The sequence below is a fragment of the Notothenia rossii genome, assembly GCF_949606895.1.
Source record: "Notothenia rossii genome assembly, chromosome: 5".
Taxonomy (NCBI): domain Eukaryota; kingdom Metazoa; phylum Chordata; class Actinopteri; order Perciformes; family Nototheniidae; genus Notothenia; species Notothenia rossii.
This window is the reverse complement of record NC_136903.1, coordinates 64408722-64427993: the sequence shown is the minus strand read 5'-3', so window position 1 is coordinate 64427993 and position 19272 is coordinate 64408722. Positions and strand designations below refer to the sequence as shown.

General features: G+C 40.3%; 1 protein-coding gene and 1 long non-coding RNA gene across 4 annotated transcripts in view; one reads left to right on the top strand and one right to left on the bottom strand.

The window, feature by feature from the left end:
• Nucleotides 1-12796, bottom strand: part of LOC307040494 — a 27010-nt gene extending 14214 nt beyond the window's left edge. Inside the window, exons 1-2 of one of the 2 annotated variants that reach the window (XR_013808520.1) lie at nt 12668-12796; nt 5809-5915 (exon numbers count right to left, since the gene is read on the bottom strand). This is a non-coding gene — a long non-coding RNA (uncharacterized lncRNA). Of the gene's footprint in view, nt 1-5808; nt 10019-12667 lie in introns of those variants that run through there. The other variant, XR_013808521.1, reaches the window with a different exon arrangement.
• nmur3 (neuromedin U receptor 3) lies at nt 2040-19272 on the top strand. Of its 2 annotated transcripts, XM_079683378.1 has the most exons (4): nt 2040-3536; nt 14227-14267; nt 14978-15906; nt 17446-19272. In XM_079683378.1, the coding sequence occupies exons 3-4, from the start codon at nt 15063-15065 to the stop codon at nt 17874-17876; spliced, it is 1275 nt and encodes a 424-aa protein (XP_079539504.1). In that variant the 5' UTR covers nt 2040-3536; nt 14227-14267; nt 14978-15062; the 3' UTR covers nt 17877-19272. The 2 variants fall into 2 exon arrangements, with proteins under 2 accessions (XP_079539504.1, XP_079539505.1); XM_079683379.1 differs by lacking the exons at nt 2040-3536; nt 14227-14267 and having other exon boundaries at nt 14669-15906.

The following is a 19272-nucleotide window of genomic DNA, read 5'->3' as shown; positions in this document are numbered from 1 at the left end:
CGATTATAGCTCCTCCATTATCGCTCCTTGCTCCTCAGGCAAAAATAAGGCCATTGGGACGCTAGATGGCGCAGACAAATCAACTTCCGGTGAGACAGAGGAGCGAGGAAATGAAGAATAAGAGAAATCGGGGTTGTTAAAATGGTGACCGAGGCTTCTGCTAAGTACTTCTCCCAGGAAATGAGGGATGGAGGAGGGATCAGAGCAGTGGCGGTTCTACGGGGTGGCATGGGGTGGCAGCTGCCACCTCAGAAAAATGCCTTGCCACCCTAGTTGACACCCCAGTTGGCAGCTTTGTTTTGAAAGAAAAGTTGTGGCTCATCGGACATTTATGAGAGAAAATCCCTAATGTCCGAGTGCAAGTGAATGCAGCACATGACGCAAGCCTTGTAACCCCTCCCCCGGCCCTGAAATGACTGATATGACAGGTGTAAGAGCACTCATGCAGAAAGCAGCACAAGAGGGACTCATTTTACACCAGATGGACGTTAAAACAGCCTATGTGCATGCACCCATTGATTGTGTAATCTATATGGAACAACCAGAAGGTTATGAAGAAAAGTCAATAACCGGGGAAAACCTAGTTTGTAAGTTGCAAAAGTCTCTCTATAGATAAGATATAAAAGATAAGATATAAGATATATCCATAATGGATTTAATCAGGTAGAAACTGGAATGCTATGTTACACACATGTCTGAGTGAGAACGGTTTCATACAGAATCCAGCTGATCATTGTGTGTATACAAGAGAGAAACATGATGAAAAGGTAATCATGATTGTATGGGTTGACGATAGCAGCAAGCAACAAAAATGTACTGGAAGGTGTAAAGATTATGCTTTCTGAAAGTTGAAACGTTTCCTGGGAATTGATTTTTACCAAACAGAAGGTGAAGTTAAAATGTCTCAAAATAAATATATAGGCAAAATCCTAGAGAGGTTTGAAATCAAGTTCAACATGTCAAACATTCAGGCGAGAGAGATGGGATGAGCTAAGGTAACCCAGCGCCATATCGATAGAAGAGTTACGACAGCGGAAGTCCGAAAACGGTTATCGTCACGTGGTTCATGTAGACGAGGATCATTCCCCGGAAGTTCATGGCGGGCAATGTGAATGCATTGATAACAGGAGATAGAACTACGATATTTGGTAATTATTAGTGAATAAAGGTTTTGATTTGCAATATCTATACAACAAATCGATATGTGTATGTATTTACATCAATATGTTTTTTAAAAAAAAATAGAATTTGCTAATATTAAGTGATAATATTAGGTTTAGTTTGAACAACTAGTTTACATGTTAGGCTAACAGTGCCTTGGTTAAAGAGCCTGTTGCTGTTTATTTATAGCTTTGAATTCTTTAAAACCAATATTATCTTCTTAAACTTGTATGGTAGTCAGGAGCATCACTTTGTAATGTTTATTGATATATTTAGAGGGAGGGGATCTAAAGGAATGCTTCAAAATTCAGATTAGATTCATTTCTACCATTTTCTTAAATTCATGGTAGTTTCAGTAATCCCATGGTAATTGAGGACACAAGTTATCTAAATGACTAATGTCATCTTTATGGCTTTCAAAAAGGACAGGAGACCGACAGGTGACTTTCAAAGGACTAGCAGCAGCAGCAGCAGCAGCATGATGATGATGATGTTAAATGTGTTGTTTTAGGAACATCCATTGCAAATACATGGAATTCAATAAACATTGAATAGCATATCATGCAGTTTGTCTGTGCCTTTTCCTCCGTGTTGTCCTGGTTTGCTGTGCTGCCTCCTAGTCGCCACCATGGTTTGCTGTGCTGCCTGGGGATGCTCAAATCGCTCCGAGAAAGGAGTACGAATGTACGGCTTCCCCACTGACACAGAGCGGAGGAAAAAATGGCTGGTTCAAGTCAGCAGGAGCAATTTCGTGACCAACAGCAAAAAAATATGTGAGGTTATTATAAAAAAACACTGCATTTGCACTTTTTCACAAAACGAAAACCACACCATTGGGAAAGCTTAATGTTTTGTTTAATACAAAAAAACAGGGAAAGGCTTGAAAAACACAGAGTTTAGACTCAGGGTGCAGGGTGAGGGTCTCAGTGCAGATATTCAGGCTCCATTGAATCCCCCTCTGGTCCATGTGCTGAAAGAGGGAGTAACAGACAGGAGAAAGGGTTATACACACCTATATAGCACACCTATTGGATGGGAAATTGCCTTGGGGAGATAAGGTGTGGTCTTTGTTCCCAACTGAAGTTATGGAACTTTATTATTTGTGAGTTTAACAAAGTATGACACATGGCATCAGTAACATGTGATATACATTTCTATAAAGTTGTCTAACATTCTTGGTGATATTTTATATACAGTATGTAATGAGTATAACATGTCCAGTAAGTAAAAGTGTTTCCTAATACTGTGTATTCAACCACTATGGTATAGTGTATGGTACTATGGTATGGTATCCTGGCTTAATCTGTTATCTGTAAACGTTCCCTAAATCTACTAATTTAGGGATAATCCACTGACATCCTTTAACCTCTTAAGGACGAGGGTCCCCCCAGTGGACCCCCCCCCCCCCACCGTTTTTTTACGAGACTATGTCTCAGGGCTTCTTAACTTTTATGAAACTATTAATGTTTCATACCCTTTTAACGATAAGAAACTCAGCTAACTAACAATATTAACCATTTTTAGCTAAAAGAAACACAAGAGTAATACCAAGCCTTTGAATTAGCATGGAGCGAAAAAATGCTAACTAATGCTAACGGACTTTTGCAAAGCACTCACGATAGCAATGCGCTTATTACTTATCGTCACTGCACAAACAAGATATCCGATTAAAGCTGAGACTCCACAGTAATGTCATCACTGTAGGACCCAGAATTGCGGAGCTATCAGCCAGAAAAGAGAAAGTAAACAACATCCGGTTTCAAAAATATTACAATAATTACGTCTTACCTTTTTTGATTTGTGATCAAAAGTTGTGTTCACCGGAATAAAAACGCCGCTCAAGGTTAATCCAATGTCTATTTGTCACGTAGAATTTTTTACTGATAATCCACCATCATATTTATGGCAATATACTGGGTATAAAGTTTTGCCGTCCAGGCTTGTACTTTCAGATGTGCTTTGTTTGCTTCTCTATTATATAGTTCTATGGTAATGTTTACTTGGATTTGGGAACTGCCCCTCGATTCTATTGGATATGTTGGTTAAGAAAAAGGTGTAAATCACCCAAATCGACCAATGGGTTCCAGAGATATGGTCCTGCGTAAGGTATGAAGAATGCCAGCCGGCGTAAGCACTTTACGCAGCAGACTTTACTTATTGTTTACTACGTAAGGAAGCAGGAATTGCAGGACCCAGAGCGCACGGAGCACAGAGCGGACAGCAGATAACGGAATTGCAGTTTTATTGCTTATAGATTATCAGAACATTTCAAAGGGGACACAGCCACATTGGATATTAACCTATGGATTAACTACATCATCGTTGTTATCGTTTTAATGCCATTGAAGACCAGTTTAGACCAGAGAAAGACAAAGGTAAACCACGTTAGCATAGCTACCTAGCGCCACTTCTTTTGATTTACGTTTTTGTTGATAACGTTGCAAGTGTGTATCTTTCAGTGTTGAGGTGGGCACCGTTAGATTCTGTGTCTTTACGATCATAAACGATGTGTTGGATGTGCAACTGGGATAAGTAATAAGGGAGCTAGAAGTGATTTCCGGTGCATAATAGGTTAGCATTTTTCGCTCGGGGCTAATCCAGAGGCTCACTGTTAGCATTGTGGGGCCTAAGAGGATAACAGAGTAGGTTTTTTAAATGTTTAATTTTTTCACAACTGTTGTATTTGGATGGAATGAATACCTATACTGATAATTCAAAGTAATACAATTATTTTTACAGTGAAAAAGGTCAAATGGAACCGATGGTTCCCAAATTATCCAGAGGTGAGTCCGCCTGGACTTTATTTTTCTAAACCTCTCTAAAAAGGTCAAATTTAACTTGTTTTGCATCAATCTTGATACAGGGTACTTATTATATGTTATAGTTTGGATTCCTAAAGCTTTTACTCTACTAACCCATCATTCAAGGGTGGTTTTGACCAGGGGCGGACTGGCCATCGGGACGTTCGGGACGAATCCCGATGGGCCGGTACTGAAGTGGGCCGGTCGGACGATGTGGTCCGGCCAGTAACCGGCAGGGCTCGACATTATAAATGGCCCGCTGGCCCGGAAGCACTATTTAGACACCCCGGGCCAGCATAACGTACTTTCCACTTGCCCGCTCGGGCCTCTAAAAATATTGCTTTAAAATAATTTTCCTGTGGTATTGGTATTTTGACTAGCAATTTAGTTAAATTGTTTCGTTTATCAACGCTACAACATAGAGTTCCGTGAATCGGTTGTCGTTGTTGGGTGAAAAGCAAACAGCTGTTTGCTGCGGAGCGCGGCGCGAGCAGGCTCCCGTGAGCGGGAGCGCGCTCCTTCACTACAGACTATCGCGCCACCTAACCATTCGCCAAAATGTTTTTAATACCAGCGGTAACCGGCCAAGCGCCGGGCAAAAAACAATCTTCTAATAAAAGAAAGTTACCGGAGGAGTTAAAGGAGAGTGACAGGGAGCAAGAGAAGAAGAGGGAGAGAAAGTTTCAGCCAGCTTGATCGATGGAGTTGGCTTCTAGTGGTGCAGTGACGCGTCCTAAAACCCTTTTATAATCTATCGATTAGATTTATGATTTGAACATTATAAAAGTAGGGTAGACTTGTGGAGATTATCCGGCTGAACAAAACGTGCATTTATCAAACAGGTTTGTTTTCCACAGACCTTATTTCCAGTTATTTTCCAAAACCCTTTTGAGAAATCCCATTGCTTTTTGTCGAGGGAACCAGCAGCTTACTTCCTGGTTTAGGACGCGTCACTGGCTGCACCTCTCAATATGATGCCGATATAAACAAGGTCTTCTGTCGGCTCTGTACATCAATGCCGACCTATGCTGACAAGTAAGTGAAGAGTAGACAATATAAAGGTATTGGCGAAATGTCCCAGCAGTTTAGGATAATGAAGGTTCTAATCAAATCAATTACATAGCCATTACATGTCTAACTCCTAATGACAGGAAGGCAGAAAGTGCATTATACAAATAATAATACTCATAATAATAGCAGACATTTTTTAACAATGACCACAATATCATTATTTTCATAAACCAAATATGAAAAATTGAGGAATATGAGGAAGAACTGATGATTCAAATGTTGTAGTACAAGTAGTAATGTAGTTTGTGCATACATTACTATTGCAACAAATGTGTTAATTTTCTTCATTATTAGTCGATTTCTTTTTGGACGAATGCTCCGGGCCAGTGGTATTTTACCCTTAATGTCTACCTCTGCGGTAAGTCACTAGCACCGCGGTGGGCCGGCGGTACCGAAGTGGGCCGGTCGAGAGTCCCGGACTGATTTGTAGTCCCAGTCCGCCCCTGGTTTTCACGATGAGTAATGTTTTTTTTTTAGGCGGATATTATAATTTACATGTTTTTACTATGTTCCATCTGAATTTACTTTAAAATAAAAACATCTAGATTGATTCTGACATTTCTACATCAAACTCACAGATGTAACCTTGCTTTGAGAGAAAATATTATAAATTTACCCCTTTTAGAAGTGAAGATATAGTCTTTGCTGTGTTCGTGGCATTTTGGAGCCTGAAACCTGAAAAACAGGCTCAGTGCTTAAGAGGTTAATACACATGTTAATTTGAATCAGATGTACTGATAATATCCGCAATATAAATCTTTAAACTTCTTCTTACCTTTAAAAGTCCGTCACGAACGGTCTATTATGCTGCAACTCTACAGCTCTGCTAGCCTTGGCACTAACTTCCGGGGAACGATTGAGAGGCTCCACGATCCGCCATTGCTGTAAAAAAGTGGTCCATTGGAGTGAACGGAGATGACGTAACTCTCAGTCTATATGGCGCTGAGGTAACCCATAGGTATCAAAGCTCTTCTGCAACCTACAGGTTAATGTACAGTCACTGAAAAATAAAACTATATGACCTTGGGCCTCATTTATAAAGGAATATACGCTCAAAAAATGGCGTACGCGCAATGTTTGCGATTTATAAAATACGAACTTGACGGGAAAACGTGCGGTCCTCCACGCAAACTCTAACCCATGCGTACGCACTAAGCACAAAAACGGGAGAGACGAGAAACTGCGACACCGTTGGCAGAAGGAAGAATGGAGAGAAATATGTGGAAATAATACTATAAATAAAATGTTACCTCTCATTTATCATATATGAAGAATTAATTTTTCAAACATTGATCAAAGCCAATCTTTAAATGATTAAACAAACGCCTGTTTGCGACTCCTCAGTACACCCAAAAACATAACTTGGAGAAATAAATAAATACGGACAGTGCATGACATTAAGGATTTTGGGAGATGGCCCAATTTACAGATGGCCCTGAGCCCAATCGAGATTGCCCTGAAAAATTTGATCGGACGAAATGCCACGAAGGGTTTGGGGGGCCTCCCCCTAGAGCATTTCGATTTTTGCAGGTCTTAGATCTATGCTGTCTGGTGCATTCTCTAAACTGAATTATAAGATGAACCAGCACAATTATTATATTGTACAATTTCAATTTTATTCTTCATTTCACTTGTTTGTTTGTTCTTGTTTGTGTTTGCTCTCTTGCATGCCCTGCATAGCTATAAGAAATTGCATGCCCTGCATAGTTATAAAAAAATCCTTAAGTTGTTGGTCAGTAAAAAAGTAGAAAACATTACATTCAGTTGTAACTGCCAAAACAAACATTATTTACACTATTATGGCCCCTGTTAAAACATTTTGTAATGTTATCTACTGTAAGTTGGTCGAACGAATGCCTCCTCATCCGGAAGCTGACCGAGCAGACCCGAGCAGCAGTCGAGAGGAGCCGAGCGCATCCGCGAAGCATACAAAATGGCGACGTCAGAGTTCCCGGGTTATGGCTAGAAAGGATCCGTCTTGTGTAAATATGACGTCACGTTCTCGTTGTAACTCTCGTTGGAGCGGCTCGGAAACACATCTACAGCAGTAACATGTAACATACACATTAATGCAGCAGGATAATAGTGAAACACTGAAAGGGAACATTTTATTGCACCAGGAGCTATCTTGGGACTTTTACTGCGACAACGTTGACTTGCCTGTGAATAAAAAATAAACCATAGTGTTGGTAATCTACAGTGTTTTCATTCTTCTTTGAACAGCAAGACCGCTAACACCCTATTTCAACAATCACACTCCCTGTCATTGACATAATTAATAGATAGTTTAGCTTCTCACCATCACGTGGCCCACTGATGTTAATGATTGTAACTGAAAGGCTGCCTGCCAAACGTAAACATTCAGCATTATTGCAAACTCTCGCGAGAGTTTTACACTAGACGGATCCTTTCTAGCCATCACCGAGTTCCCGGGTTATGGCTAGAAAGGATCCGTCTAGTGTAAATATGACGTCACATTCTCGTTGTAACTCTCGTTGTAATCGGAGCGGCTCGGAAACACATCTACAGCAGTAACATGATGCAACATACACATTAATGCAGCAGCAATATTAATAGAGAAACATCAGACATAATAGTGAAACACTGAAAGGGAACATTTTATTGCACCAGGAGCTATCTTGGGACTTTTACCGCGACAACGTTGACTTGCCTGTGAATAAAAAATAAACCATAGTGTTGGTGATCTACAGTGTTGTCATTCTTCTTTGAACACCAACAAGACCGCTAACACCCTATTTCAACAATCACACTCCCTGTCATTGACATAATTAATAGATAGTTTAGCTTCTCACCATCATTTGCTGTGGCCAACTGATGTTAACGACGTAAACATTCAGCCACGTGACATTCAGCCAAACTCTCACGATAGTTTTACACTAGACGGATCCTTTCTAGCCATAACCGAGTTCCCGTTGGCCGGCAAAATCTAAATCTCTTCGGTCACAATAATTTCCCTTTAGCACAATACCGCTTCAGTTGCGCCACTTATGTGACAGACAAGAAGAGTATGTGACAGACAAGAATAGTCAATTCTAATGTCTAACGCTTAATGTGGAGAAAGAGATGTCCTGTATGGGTTGATTGTGCGTTGATCTGTTGGTAATGCCTCTGGGTTCCGGTGGGCATGTAAACAAATGCATAATGCTGCGCTATACTTTGTGGCCTCACCCAGTTGCATAGCGACACTTATTGTTTAGGTGTCTTTTAATAAGCAGGTAGTCCTATCATTAGCTAGAACTAGCTAGATCTGATCAATATGGACATAAACGCGAGTGAAGTCTAATCTGACGGGAGAGAGAGGTCAGCTGCTGCTGATGAGTCGACACGCAGTTCTGCATGATCACATGCAGCGGTGAGCGGACAAAACACACACCTCAGGTTAGAATATCACACGTAGCTATTTTAATTACCTCTCAAACTACCGTAACTAGTTATAGATATGTTTAGTTTTACTGTCGGGTCACTCATTACTGGATCCGCGAGCTGCATGATACTGGCATAATAGATTGCCCGATCGGGCAACCAGCAGGTGAGGCTTCATGGCCCGAGCTAAATACTAGATGGCCCCGGGCCATCGGGCAGCCCTTAATGTCGAGCCCTGACGGATATGTTATTTAAAACCAATATGTTGTACTAATGTTAGGAAATGTTTTCTCACAAATGATGCGGTAAGCAGGAGGACAGAATTACGTCTAAACTGACGCCGTTTTGCATTTCTATAGGTTGTATAGATAAGAGCATGGTTTTATATACTATCATGTTTAATCATGTTTTACTGCATCCACCAAACAATATCATTTATCTCGACCTCCCCAAAATAACCAAAATCTGACACGTTGTGGGATGTCTTTTTTAGCTGTTCTGTCGTCATTTCCTGTGATCTTCTCCATAAAGTCAGTCAAAATGAATGAATGAATGGGCGTTTCTTTTCACTATTTATAGGCAAATATGGGCGTTACGTGAAGCCCGCAAAAGCTGCACCGCATTTCAAGTCGATTGTGATTTATAAAGGGAAACCGCCGTAGGAAGTGCTGTACACACTTTCCTCACCGGTACGCAATGTTTGGTGAATCGGAAAATGTCGAACATTTCTGTACCTATTTTTTGGATTTCTACTACGTAAGCAACCTTCCCACGTGAATCCTACGCACGGCGTTATAAATGAGACCCCAGGGCCTGATCCAGGATTTCCTAAATACCAAGGTCCAAACATGCTAGGGGGGTTTGGGGGATACCCCCCGAGATTTTGGGGATTTTCATGATCTAGTTAGGTGCTTTTTAAGTCCTGTGGGGGGTCACAAATTGGATAATATATTGATTTCAAATCATGTCAGTGGATGCAGCATAAATTATTTTTGAAAGTGTTCATTTTTACTATTAATGATCTGGACATGCAGAAGAGGCTAAAATGATGACACAACATTGTCAACATTCATTTTCCATGTCTCTCTCCTTTCCATAACCTGCAGCCTCTCTTCCATCTTCTTTAGTCTCTCTGTCTTCTTCCTGTTCATTACTCTCTCTGTCCTCTACTCTTTCTCTGTGTTCAATCTCTCCCTCGTTGTTCACTTTTTGCTCCTCCTCACTTGTCGCTCCTGCAAGTGAATTAAAAGCAATTCAGCCATTTAGTTAATTTCACTTGTTTGTTTGCATTATTTTTTTATTTAAATCTGTTTTATTTGATTCTCAAAAGAGAACAAAGATGTAAGCAAATGGTGTTTTATACAATTGTATGTTATTTCGACATCATAACTGCAATATATGTACAGTATGTTGTTTTAAAATTATGCCTATTGTAAATGAAGACTATTGTTATAGATAAATAGATAGATAAATAGATGGGGTTATTAAGCCTACATTCTTTTGTGTGATTGTACCTAAAGTTCCTCCCTGACTTCCATCACTTTCTCTCTCTCTCTTTCTCTCTGCCTGTCCTGTCTCTTTCTTACCAAAGCTGAGCTTCAACTGACATAGTATTTTCATTATATCTGAGTCAGTGTAAAAAGAAAACAATACAATGTTCAGTGTTTCCCCTATATACAAATAGTGGCGGCGCAGCGCCGCTGCTGAAATATGAGCGCCGCTGCTAGGGGGCGCCAGCCAGGTACCCAAAAAAAAACAATTTTTCATTTTTGATTGTTTGTTATGTGGATTTGTAGTATTTGCGTTACTGGCATAGCCGACACAGGCGGTCGCCTAGGACGCCAGATCTGGGGGGCGCTGCGCTGGTAGCTCTGGGAGGGAAAAAACATTTTTGAACGTTGGCGCTCATCCAAATGTTCGGCCTTGATGTAACAACATTCATAATTAAGTAAATGTAACACCCTTTTCACCCTGGTTACACGTTTAATTTGCCCTGTACGGTGGGCGCTAGGTTAACTAGGTAAAATAAGATATGAATGAACAACAAAATTAAAATAAGCTACATTTATTTGTTATTGGCTATGGTAGGTTATTGGTTATGTTCACATACTTATTTGATTATTAAAATGTAAACTGATCTTTTTCATATGGGCGTTTTTATAGTTGTACCCCCTAGATCAGGTTTCTAGTAATTCTGTGCTCAAAGTGCACCAGATTGAAACATTTGACTGTAAAATGTTCAAAACAAAATCTTCCCGGGGGGGCATACCCCCGGACCCCCCTAGAGGATGTGACGTCCACCCCCCAATTCAAACATGTTCATACAATACTGAATACATTTGAAGCCATTTTGACGTCTATTAGCTATGTCAATAAGTTTGTGTTTTTGCAGTGTATTTGTCTTTTGTAGAGATTTTTCATTTATACTTTACACATAAAATGTCGCTTAAAATCTCACCAAGGGCAGCAAATTGTCTAGAACCGGCCCTGGTACTAGGCCTCAAGAGCCTTTCTTGTGCTGACACATAGAAACAAATTGGCGGGGCGCACTTCGCACGCGCACACACTAAAAAATTCCACGCGCTCCGCGCTCACATTATGCTGGGCCCACGTGCCTTAGCACCGCTGCTATGACTCCATCCTAGGGGAAACACTGCGCTCCTGTGTTTTACGAGCGACTTATCAAGTCTTGGCAAACGGCATAAAACACGATTAAACATGTATTAAACATATATAAAACCATGCTCGTATCTACAACCTATAGAAATGCAAAACGGCGTCAGTTTAGGCGTAATTCTTTCCTCCTGCTTACCGCATCATTTATGAGAAAACATTACATAACATTAACACAACATATTCAAGGTGGTTTTAAATAACATATCCGTATTTATTTATTTCTCCAAGTTATGTTGTGTGCACTGAGTCTCAAACAGGCGTTTGTTAAATCATTTTAAGATTGGCTTTAATCAATGTTTGAAAATGAATTATTCATATAAATGAGAGGTAACATTTTATTTATGGTATTATTTACACATATTTCTCAACATTCTTCCTTCTGCCAACGGTGTCGCATTTTCTCGTCTCTCCCGTGTTTGTGCGTACGCATGGGTTAGAGTTTGCGTGGAGGACCGCACGTTTTACCGTCAATTTAGTATTTTATAAATCGCAAACATTGCGTAGAAAATGCCAAACGCCATTTTTTTAGCGTATATATAAATGAGGCCCCTGGGCGCTGAAAAGGCGCCCTTTGAGCATCAGATCTGACGACGCTGATTGGCTGAAATTATGTTTCGGGGGCATAGTTTACAGATGGCAACAGTCAGCTTGTTGGCTGCTGCTGCTCTGGCTGAGGGCTCCTTTCTACCGCCCGGACGAGAAAGGGTAATGATCATAGACTGTATATATAAAGGTAATGATACACCAGTAACTTTAGACATCGTAAAACAATTTTAAACCAGATTTTATTGTAGATTATACATTTTACTGATACCAACTATATAATATTTACCTTGTTCATTAAAAATAAAAATAAAAGAAATATCTTTTTTTAAATATATCTTTTTATTTATTTTACATTTTTAATGACAATCAAACATGTGGGAGGAGTGGGGCGGCGCCCCTAGCGCCCCTATGGGCCGGCCGCCACTGCTTCTGACATTGGATGAATGTAATTAACTTTAGCTCTCTGGCTTATTCACGCAATTTAAACCAAAGTATAGCCTATAGCTGCAATATAAGTTAGTGTGCATGTTGTCGGACGTCCACTGACTAACGTAGAGCGTTCACACAGGATCTGCTGGTCATATGATGTCCTGATGAACAGAAACACAAGCAGCCCACTTGACTCAGATCTCTAGATACTTCATCACTCCTTCGCTGCTCCGATACAAGTCCGGGCTGCGGGGTTATGGCTAGAAAGGATCCGTCTTGTGTAAATATGACGTCACGTTCTCGTTGTAACTCTCGTTGGAGCGGCTCGGAAACACATCTACAGCAGTACACGATGCAACATACACATTAATGCAGCAGGATAATAGTAAAACACTGAAAGGGAACATTGTATTGCACCAGGAGCTATCTTGGGACTTTTACTGCGACAACGTTGTCTTGCCTGTGAATAAAAAATAAACCATAGTGTTGGTGATCTACAGTGTTGTCATTCTTCTTTTAACAGCAAGACCTCTAACACCCTATTTCAACAATCACACTCCCTGTAATTGACATAATTAATAGATAGTTTAGCTTCTCACCATCCTTTGCTGTGGCCCACTGATGTTAACGATTGTAACTGAAAGGCTGCCTGCCAAACGTAAACATTCAGCATTATTGCAAACTCTCGCGAGAGTTTTACACTAGACGGATCCTTTCTAGCCATAACCGAGCAAGTCGGACAAAATGACTAACCATCATGCAACGCACTAGCAAGACGTTGATCGAAATTGCGCAGGTCTGCGCAGGTCTCGCTTGTCTCAAACAAGCCTAGAGAAATGAGAAAGGGCCCGGGCTGCGGTGGTTTGTTGATAGATGTCGTCTTCTTCTGTTTGCTTTAATCGAGGCTACGTAGTTATGCAGCGCCCCCATCGTCAGTAAATGGAAGTACTGGAAGTATATTACCGAGGTCCGGACCTCGGTGACCTCAATGGTGGATACGGCCATGTATATGACCCAGAAACTGGAAATTAGGGCTGCGCTTACATCTTCAGAGACCTGTCTCAACATCCTGGATCAAGCTGTTTCACTTGATGGCTGGACTTTGTACTGCTCCACCTATTTTCTCAGGCTGAGACTCCTTAACTCATTCTTCACACTCAAAAACTTTTCTGCCCTTTTTTTTATTTTTCTAATTTGGACAACAACTGCATTCAGTGGCCTAACTCTTTGAAACATACTGTCAATATTATTTTCTGTATTATCTTCTGTTATTACCTTGTTGTCATGTATTACATTAACAATCCATGGGCACTTAAAGGATTAAGGGATGAAAACAACAGGGGAAGGTATAGTGAATCACTTTATTTGGTAAAAAAGCCGTCCGCAGATTAATCATCATGTTCTTAAGATTCTGACCCTCACATAAGAAAAACCCTGCTTGCAAGGTAGGTACAAATATGGCAAACACAACAAAATAGAGAAAATACTATATTTTTAAATAAAGAACTTCTGGCTGAATAGTTCGACCTATACCTGTCACTGACAATGTATTTTGCCCCATGCGTAAAATAAAATATTAACTTGGATCAGAAATTATTTTGTTCCCCCTTATTACTCATAAGTTATACACTACCCTGCTTTTAGCAAAATGCTAATTAAAAATATATGAATATTGCTTTTTTGACCCTCCCTATTACTTTTTGCACAGTCCCTTGTGTTTCCTTACACAACAGTCTGATGACGTCTCAAATCATGACTATTTATTTAAAAATGAATCCGTAATATTGCTTCTGTTACAATATGTAGATGTAGCTTATTGGCTGCAGCATTTTAGATAAAGTGATTCATTCACACAAGTGTTTTGATTTTGAAAGTCAATGAACGACAAGATTCCTCTGTTCCTGTCTCCAGCCTTTCAGAATGTAGAGGCTACATAAATTAAACAGATGATCTCTCCCCCCTCTCTGCCTCCCTCTCTCCCCCTTACATCTCACGGTGTGTCTGAAGGGGACGTGGATGCAGCGCAGTTTCCATCCTCCGTCTGTATCCTCTGCAGCGACCAGAAGCGTGTCCAGCTACTTTTCAATTTGCGATTTTGTTCATTAATCGCCTTCATTGCGCTGTTTTTTTTTTCCTTCTCATTTTTAATCATGATTAGAGTGCCGTGTAAGAAGCAGATTGCAGACCAACAGCGACAAGGTGAGGTACATTTTTATTGGAAACCTTTTTTTTCTTTTTTTGTAAAATGATGTTTTACAATTACAAAAAATGAAGTCTTATATTACATTTGTGCTGTTTGTCTGGAATGGCTTTATGTAATATAATGAAGTAATAATAAAAGTACAAATAAATCATTCTGTGTACAGCATTCAATAACCCGTCCTGCTACACATTCAAAGTGTGTTTTGCTTTATGAATAATGCATTTTCTGCACCATCAGGTAATCAATAATACACTTTAAGTTTGCCTCCTATTCCTGCTGATCCCCATCAAAGAAAGAACAATCAGTCCATTCATCTTTTAGTAAATGGACAGAAAATTAATTGAGTACTAAATTAATAATCACCATGCATTTTATAGACTTAACAATTTATCAGGAATGCAATGGGCTTTATTAATTGATAATCAAAAGGATTGTAAGTGGCTGCCCTTGTGAAATGTATTTAAATATTAAAGATTTTTTTAAAGATAAAGGGTTAAAGATTCAAGTCTTTTGAAGTCTTTAGTTATAATTAGGTCTCAAGTTCTGGGAATATGTGAACGATTGGGTGATTTATGAAACAAGCAGAGAAAGAAATGTTAAACGGAAGTTTGACCACAATAACAATCCTCACAGAGCTACACATCAAATGATATCCTATTGGCTGTTGACGTTTTTCTGTTTTCCTATTTTTCTTTTTATATTAAAGCGGGCCCCCAGTGTTGAACCAACCCAGACATCGGCGCTGGATGTGTTGACATCACCTTGTTGTTCCTTACATTTTCCTCTCCAAAATGGAGCAAACTTTGCAAAGCTGCTCTTTAAACATATCCAAGCTGGTCCACAACACCAGCGTGCCACTAAATGCCACTGGGAATTACACCAGCGACCAAGTCACCGAAGTCAACCTCGTAGACATCCTGGGTCCAAAACGGTCCCCCTTTTTCCTCCCTGTGAGCAGTGTTTACCTTCTCATCTTCCTCGTCGGCTTGTCTGGGAATCTTCTCACATGTGCAGTGATAGCAAAGCACAAGAAGATGCGAAACCCCACCAACCTCTACTTGTTGAGCCTGGCTTTGTCGGACCTTCTTGTTCTACTGTTCGGGATGCCTCTGGAGATATACGACCTGTGGCAGAACTACCCCTTTCCCTTTGGCGAGGGCGGCTGTTACTTCAAAACCTTCCTCTTCGAGGCGGTCTGCTTCGCTTCAATCCTCAACGTCACAGCTTTGAGCGTGGAGAGGTATATAGCTGTGGTGCACCCGCTCAAAACACGGTACCTCTCGACTAACAAGCACGCAAAGCGGGTCATCACCATCGTGTGGGTGGTATCCATGATCTGTGCCATCCCCAACACCTCCCTGCACGGACTCTTCTACCTGAAAGGGAGGATGGAGGAGTCAGCCATATGCACAGTGCTGAAGCCCCTGTGGATCTATAACATGGTCATGCAGATTACCACTGTGTGCTTCTATTTCGTGCCCATGATAGTGATCAGCGTGCTGTACCTGGTGATGGGCCTTCATTTGTGCAGAGAACGAAGGCAGCCAAGCGAGAACCTGGGGAGGAACTGTAGCAGCAACATTCGGAGGAAGATGAGCGTGAACGGGCGCAGGAGACAGATCAACAAGATGCTCTGTGAGTTATTTTCACTCTTTAGGAAAACATGTACATGTATTACTGTCAAAGACTGCTACAAATTGACAGCATATCCCCTAATCTGTTGTATCAATGCCAAGACATGTTCCCAAAGAGAAAGGGACGTGAGGAAAGCACAGAGCTAACAATGCCAAGGATTGTCAATTCTTTGTATGGATCATTTGTATTGGGAGTCAATAAAGCTGTGGGGCTGAATAAGGATTCATGTAGCTTACACTGTTAGCACAGTTCTTACAGTAAACAGTCCATTTACCTCACTTTAAATAGATTTTTAATTTTCTGTACAAGGAGTTTCATTCTAAATGTATATATTCATCATAAAACCACATGTAACAAAAATAAAAAGGTGGTGTTGAATACCACTGAGAGTCATGACAACATGGAACCTGCAAAGGTCAGAGCTATAATGGGTTTTCCACATTGTCAGGAAGCCCATTTTCACAGCCATATTCGCATCATAAACATCGAAATCTGACGGCCTCTTGTACTTTGATTAAGTTAACACAAATGTCAGACAAGTACAAGCGTCAACCTCAAGGTTAGAAGCCAATGCTAGTGACTTGTCCGACCGGCCCACATCGTCCGACCGGCCCACTTCAGTACCGGCCCATCGGGATTCGTCCCGAATATCCCGATGGCCAGTCCGCCACTCGTCACTATACAATCAATGTGTTTAAACCCACATAACTATATTATTTATTCTCTGAAGATACAGTGTTTCAAAAAATACCAAATATGTCAGGCTTAATTTTTATGACTTATAAATCATTTGGGACATTTCGTCCTTGATTTGATTACTTTACTTGGTATGAGCATCATGTAGTTACAAGGATGAGCTGGAACAAGACGGTACAGAATATAAATGTGAAACCGTCAAGGACAATAAATCATTATCTCAACTTTTCAGATTTACTTAGAGAAAAAGTGAAATTACTATCTGTTAACCTGCTAAGCCCTGAGCCTGTTTTTCAGGTCTCAGGCTCGAAAATGACATTCCCAGAACAAGGGTAAAGTAGAAAAAACTCACAAACTCTGTTTTGGAAAAGAGAACAAAAAAAAGCGTGAGATATTTGCCACTCTCACATTTATAAATATCTCTCACTGTGTGGAAAGCCACCAAGCTTTCAATACAGTCAGTCAGTTATCTTGATGCCATATGGCCATTAACAGCCAAACAGCCTGCTGCACCTCCTTCAGTGAGAGCACTCTGAGAGGATTAGCCATGGATTATTAAAAGAGAAATGTAAAAAAGTGCTTTAAGAACTACCTCTGCTGCTCAGAGTGACACATTCAGATCATGATTACCATCAAGTTTGAACACCTGTGTAGTTTCACCTGTAGTTTTAGGCAATATCCAAGAAAGTTAATGAGATTGTTTTGTTATCCCATTTCATCAGTTGAAAGTAGATGATAAGATCGTCTATGTTTTTTTTAATCGGTAACAAGAAAAAGCGTTTAACCGGCAACAACAAAACAATATTTTTAAACAGCCTCACTCTCTCTGGTTTTCTCCTGTAGCGATCGTGGTGGCGGTGTTTGGAGTCTGCTGGGCGCCATTCCACATCGAGAGACTCCTCTGGAGTTCCATCAGCCAGTGGACCGATTTGATGCACAACATTTATCAGTACGTCCACATCCTCTCGGGCGTCTTCTTTTATCTCAGCTCTGCAGTCAACCCCATCATCTACAGTCTGCTGTCCACACGGTTCAGGGAGTGTTTCCGAGAACTCGTTTGCTCCCAGACGGAGGAAAACAGCTCTGTCAGAGACTCGCCACCATTCCCTAAGATCTTACTGGAACCCTCTGTCTCAAGTGCCAGAGCCCAGGTTGAGGATAAGGACTCCAACGCTTTCATTCCTTTGCTGTCTCCTAACATGAAACTGAGCATGGACACTACAATCCTCAAAAATGCATGTAGAGAGAAGACCTGTAAAACCTCTGTGTTCTAATTGAGGCTTTATTTAAATGAGCTAACAAGCAGTAGACAAGCTATTGTTTGACATGTTTGGAAAATGATTATCCTCTTCCTGTAAGTTAAATAAGAGGATTGATAACACTACCATATGTTTAATGTATCTTTGTTGTGGCTCGACAGTTATGTTATGTTAAGTTATGTTTTTTAGTCTAGTCTTGTGTTTTTGATCTTGTCACTTCCTGTTTTTATTTTTTAAAGTAATCATGCCCTCTCATTCCAGATCCCACACTTCCTGCCTTTGTGTGTTTCCCGCCTTTGAGACTGCTTGGCCCTGCCCTGATAGTTTTCACCTGTGCTCACCCCCCTCACCATATAGCCCTTGTGTTTTTTTGTCCCTTGTCAGTTCGTTATGTTCCATGCCATGAGAACCTGGGCCCTTTGACTCCTGAACTTTATATTGAGAAAGTATCTTTGTCAAGTGAGTTTTGATTTTTGGAAAACCTTTTTTCACATTGGATGTGTTTGTTAGAGAAAATTAAAAAATGTCCACGTGAAGTGTGACTACTTTCTGTTTTTGGACAACTGTCTCCAAGTCCTGCATTTGGGTCCTGTGTCCTGTGCCTCAGTTCACGACAATCTTATAACAAAAGATATGTAAAATATTTGTCACACATATCACTCCTTTAACTCAATACTGTAGCTACTAGCATTTAACTTTACAAGACTAGCTAGCAAAACTAGCGTACTTAGTTTCACTCCTAAAGTCACCTTACTGAAGCTAAAGTTGCCTTTCTTAAAGTTTTCCCGTGTTAAAGTTGTGGTGTAAGGGTACCAAACAAGATGATTTACATTTTAGATGTGCTCTTAAACAAAGAGACATACTACGTTAATAATTCAGATTTGAAGGGCGCTGAAAGTTATTTCTTTCTTTTTACTTTTGGACAGAGCCAAGCTAGCAGTGTTTCGTCTTTATGCTAAGCTAAACCAAGCTAATTTCAGAAGGTATTGATCTTGGCAAGTGAGAGTATTTTTCCCAAATGTAAAACTGCTAATTTAAACTACTTACGCCGCTCAAGAGCTTGTATGTGAACTTTGATTTTGTTGGTTTGTGACAATGGATAATATTGTTCAATAGTGCCTGCATATTTCACCTGCTGTCTTATTCTTTAACTCATGTAAGCCTTAGAATGGAATTTGAAAGTGGGACAGTCAAATCCTCTCCAAACTAAACAATGTTGTATTGTTTTTTTTGTTGTTATTTGTAAATTAACGTGTTGCTGGGCTTCACAAAGAGTTAGTATACTTATCTGTGTTCCAGTGAAACTTGTTAACAAAGAATGAAATACTTTACTGCAAGCTTTTCCTGATCTTGTTTTGTTTTTTGCATTGTGTTCATGAATAGATTTTTCAGCTCTTGTTCAGTGATTGCA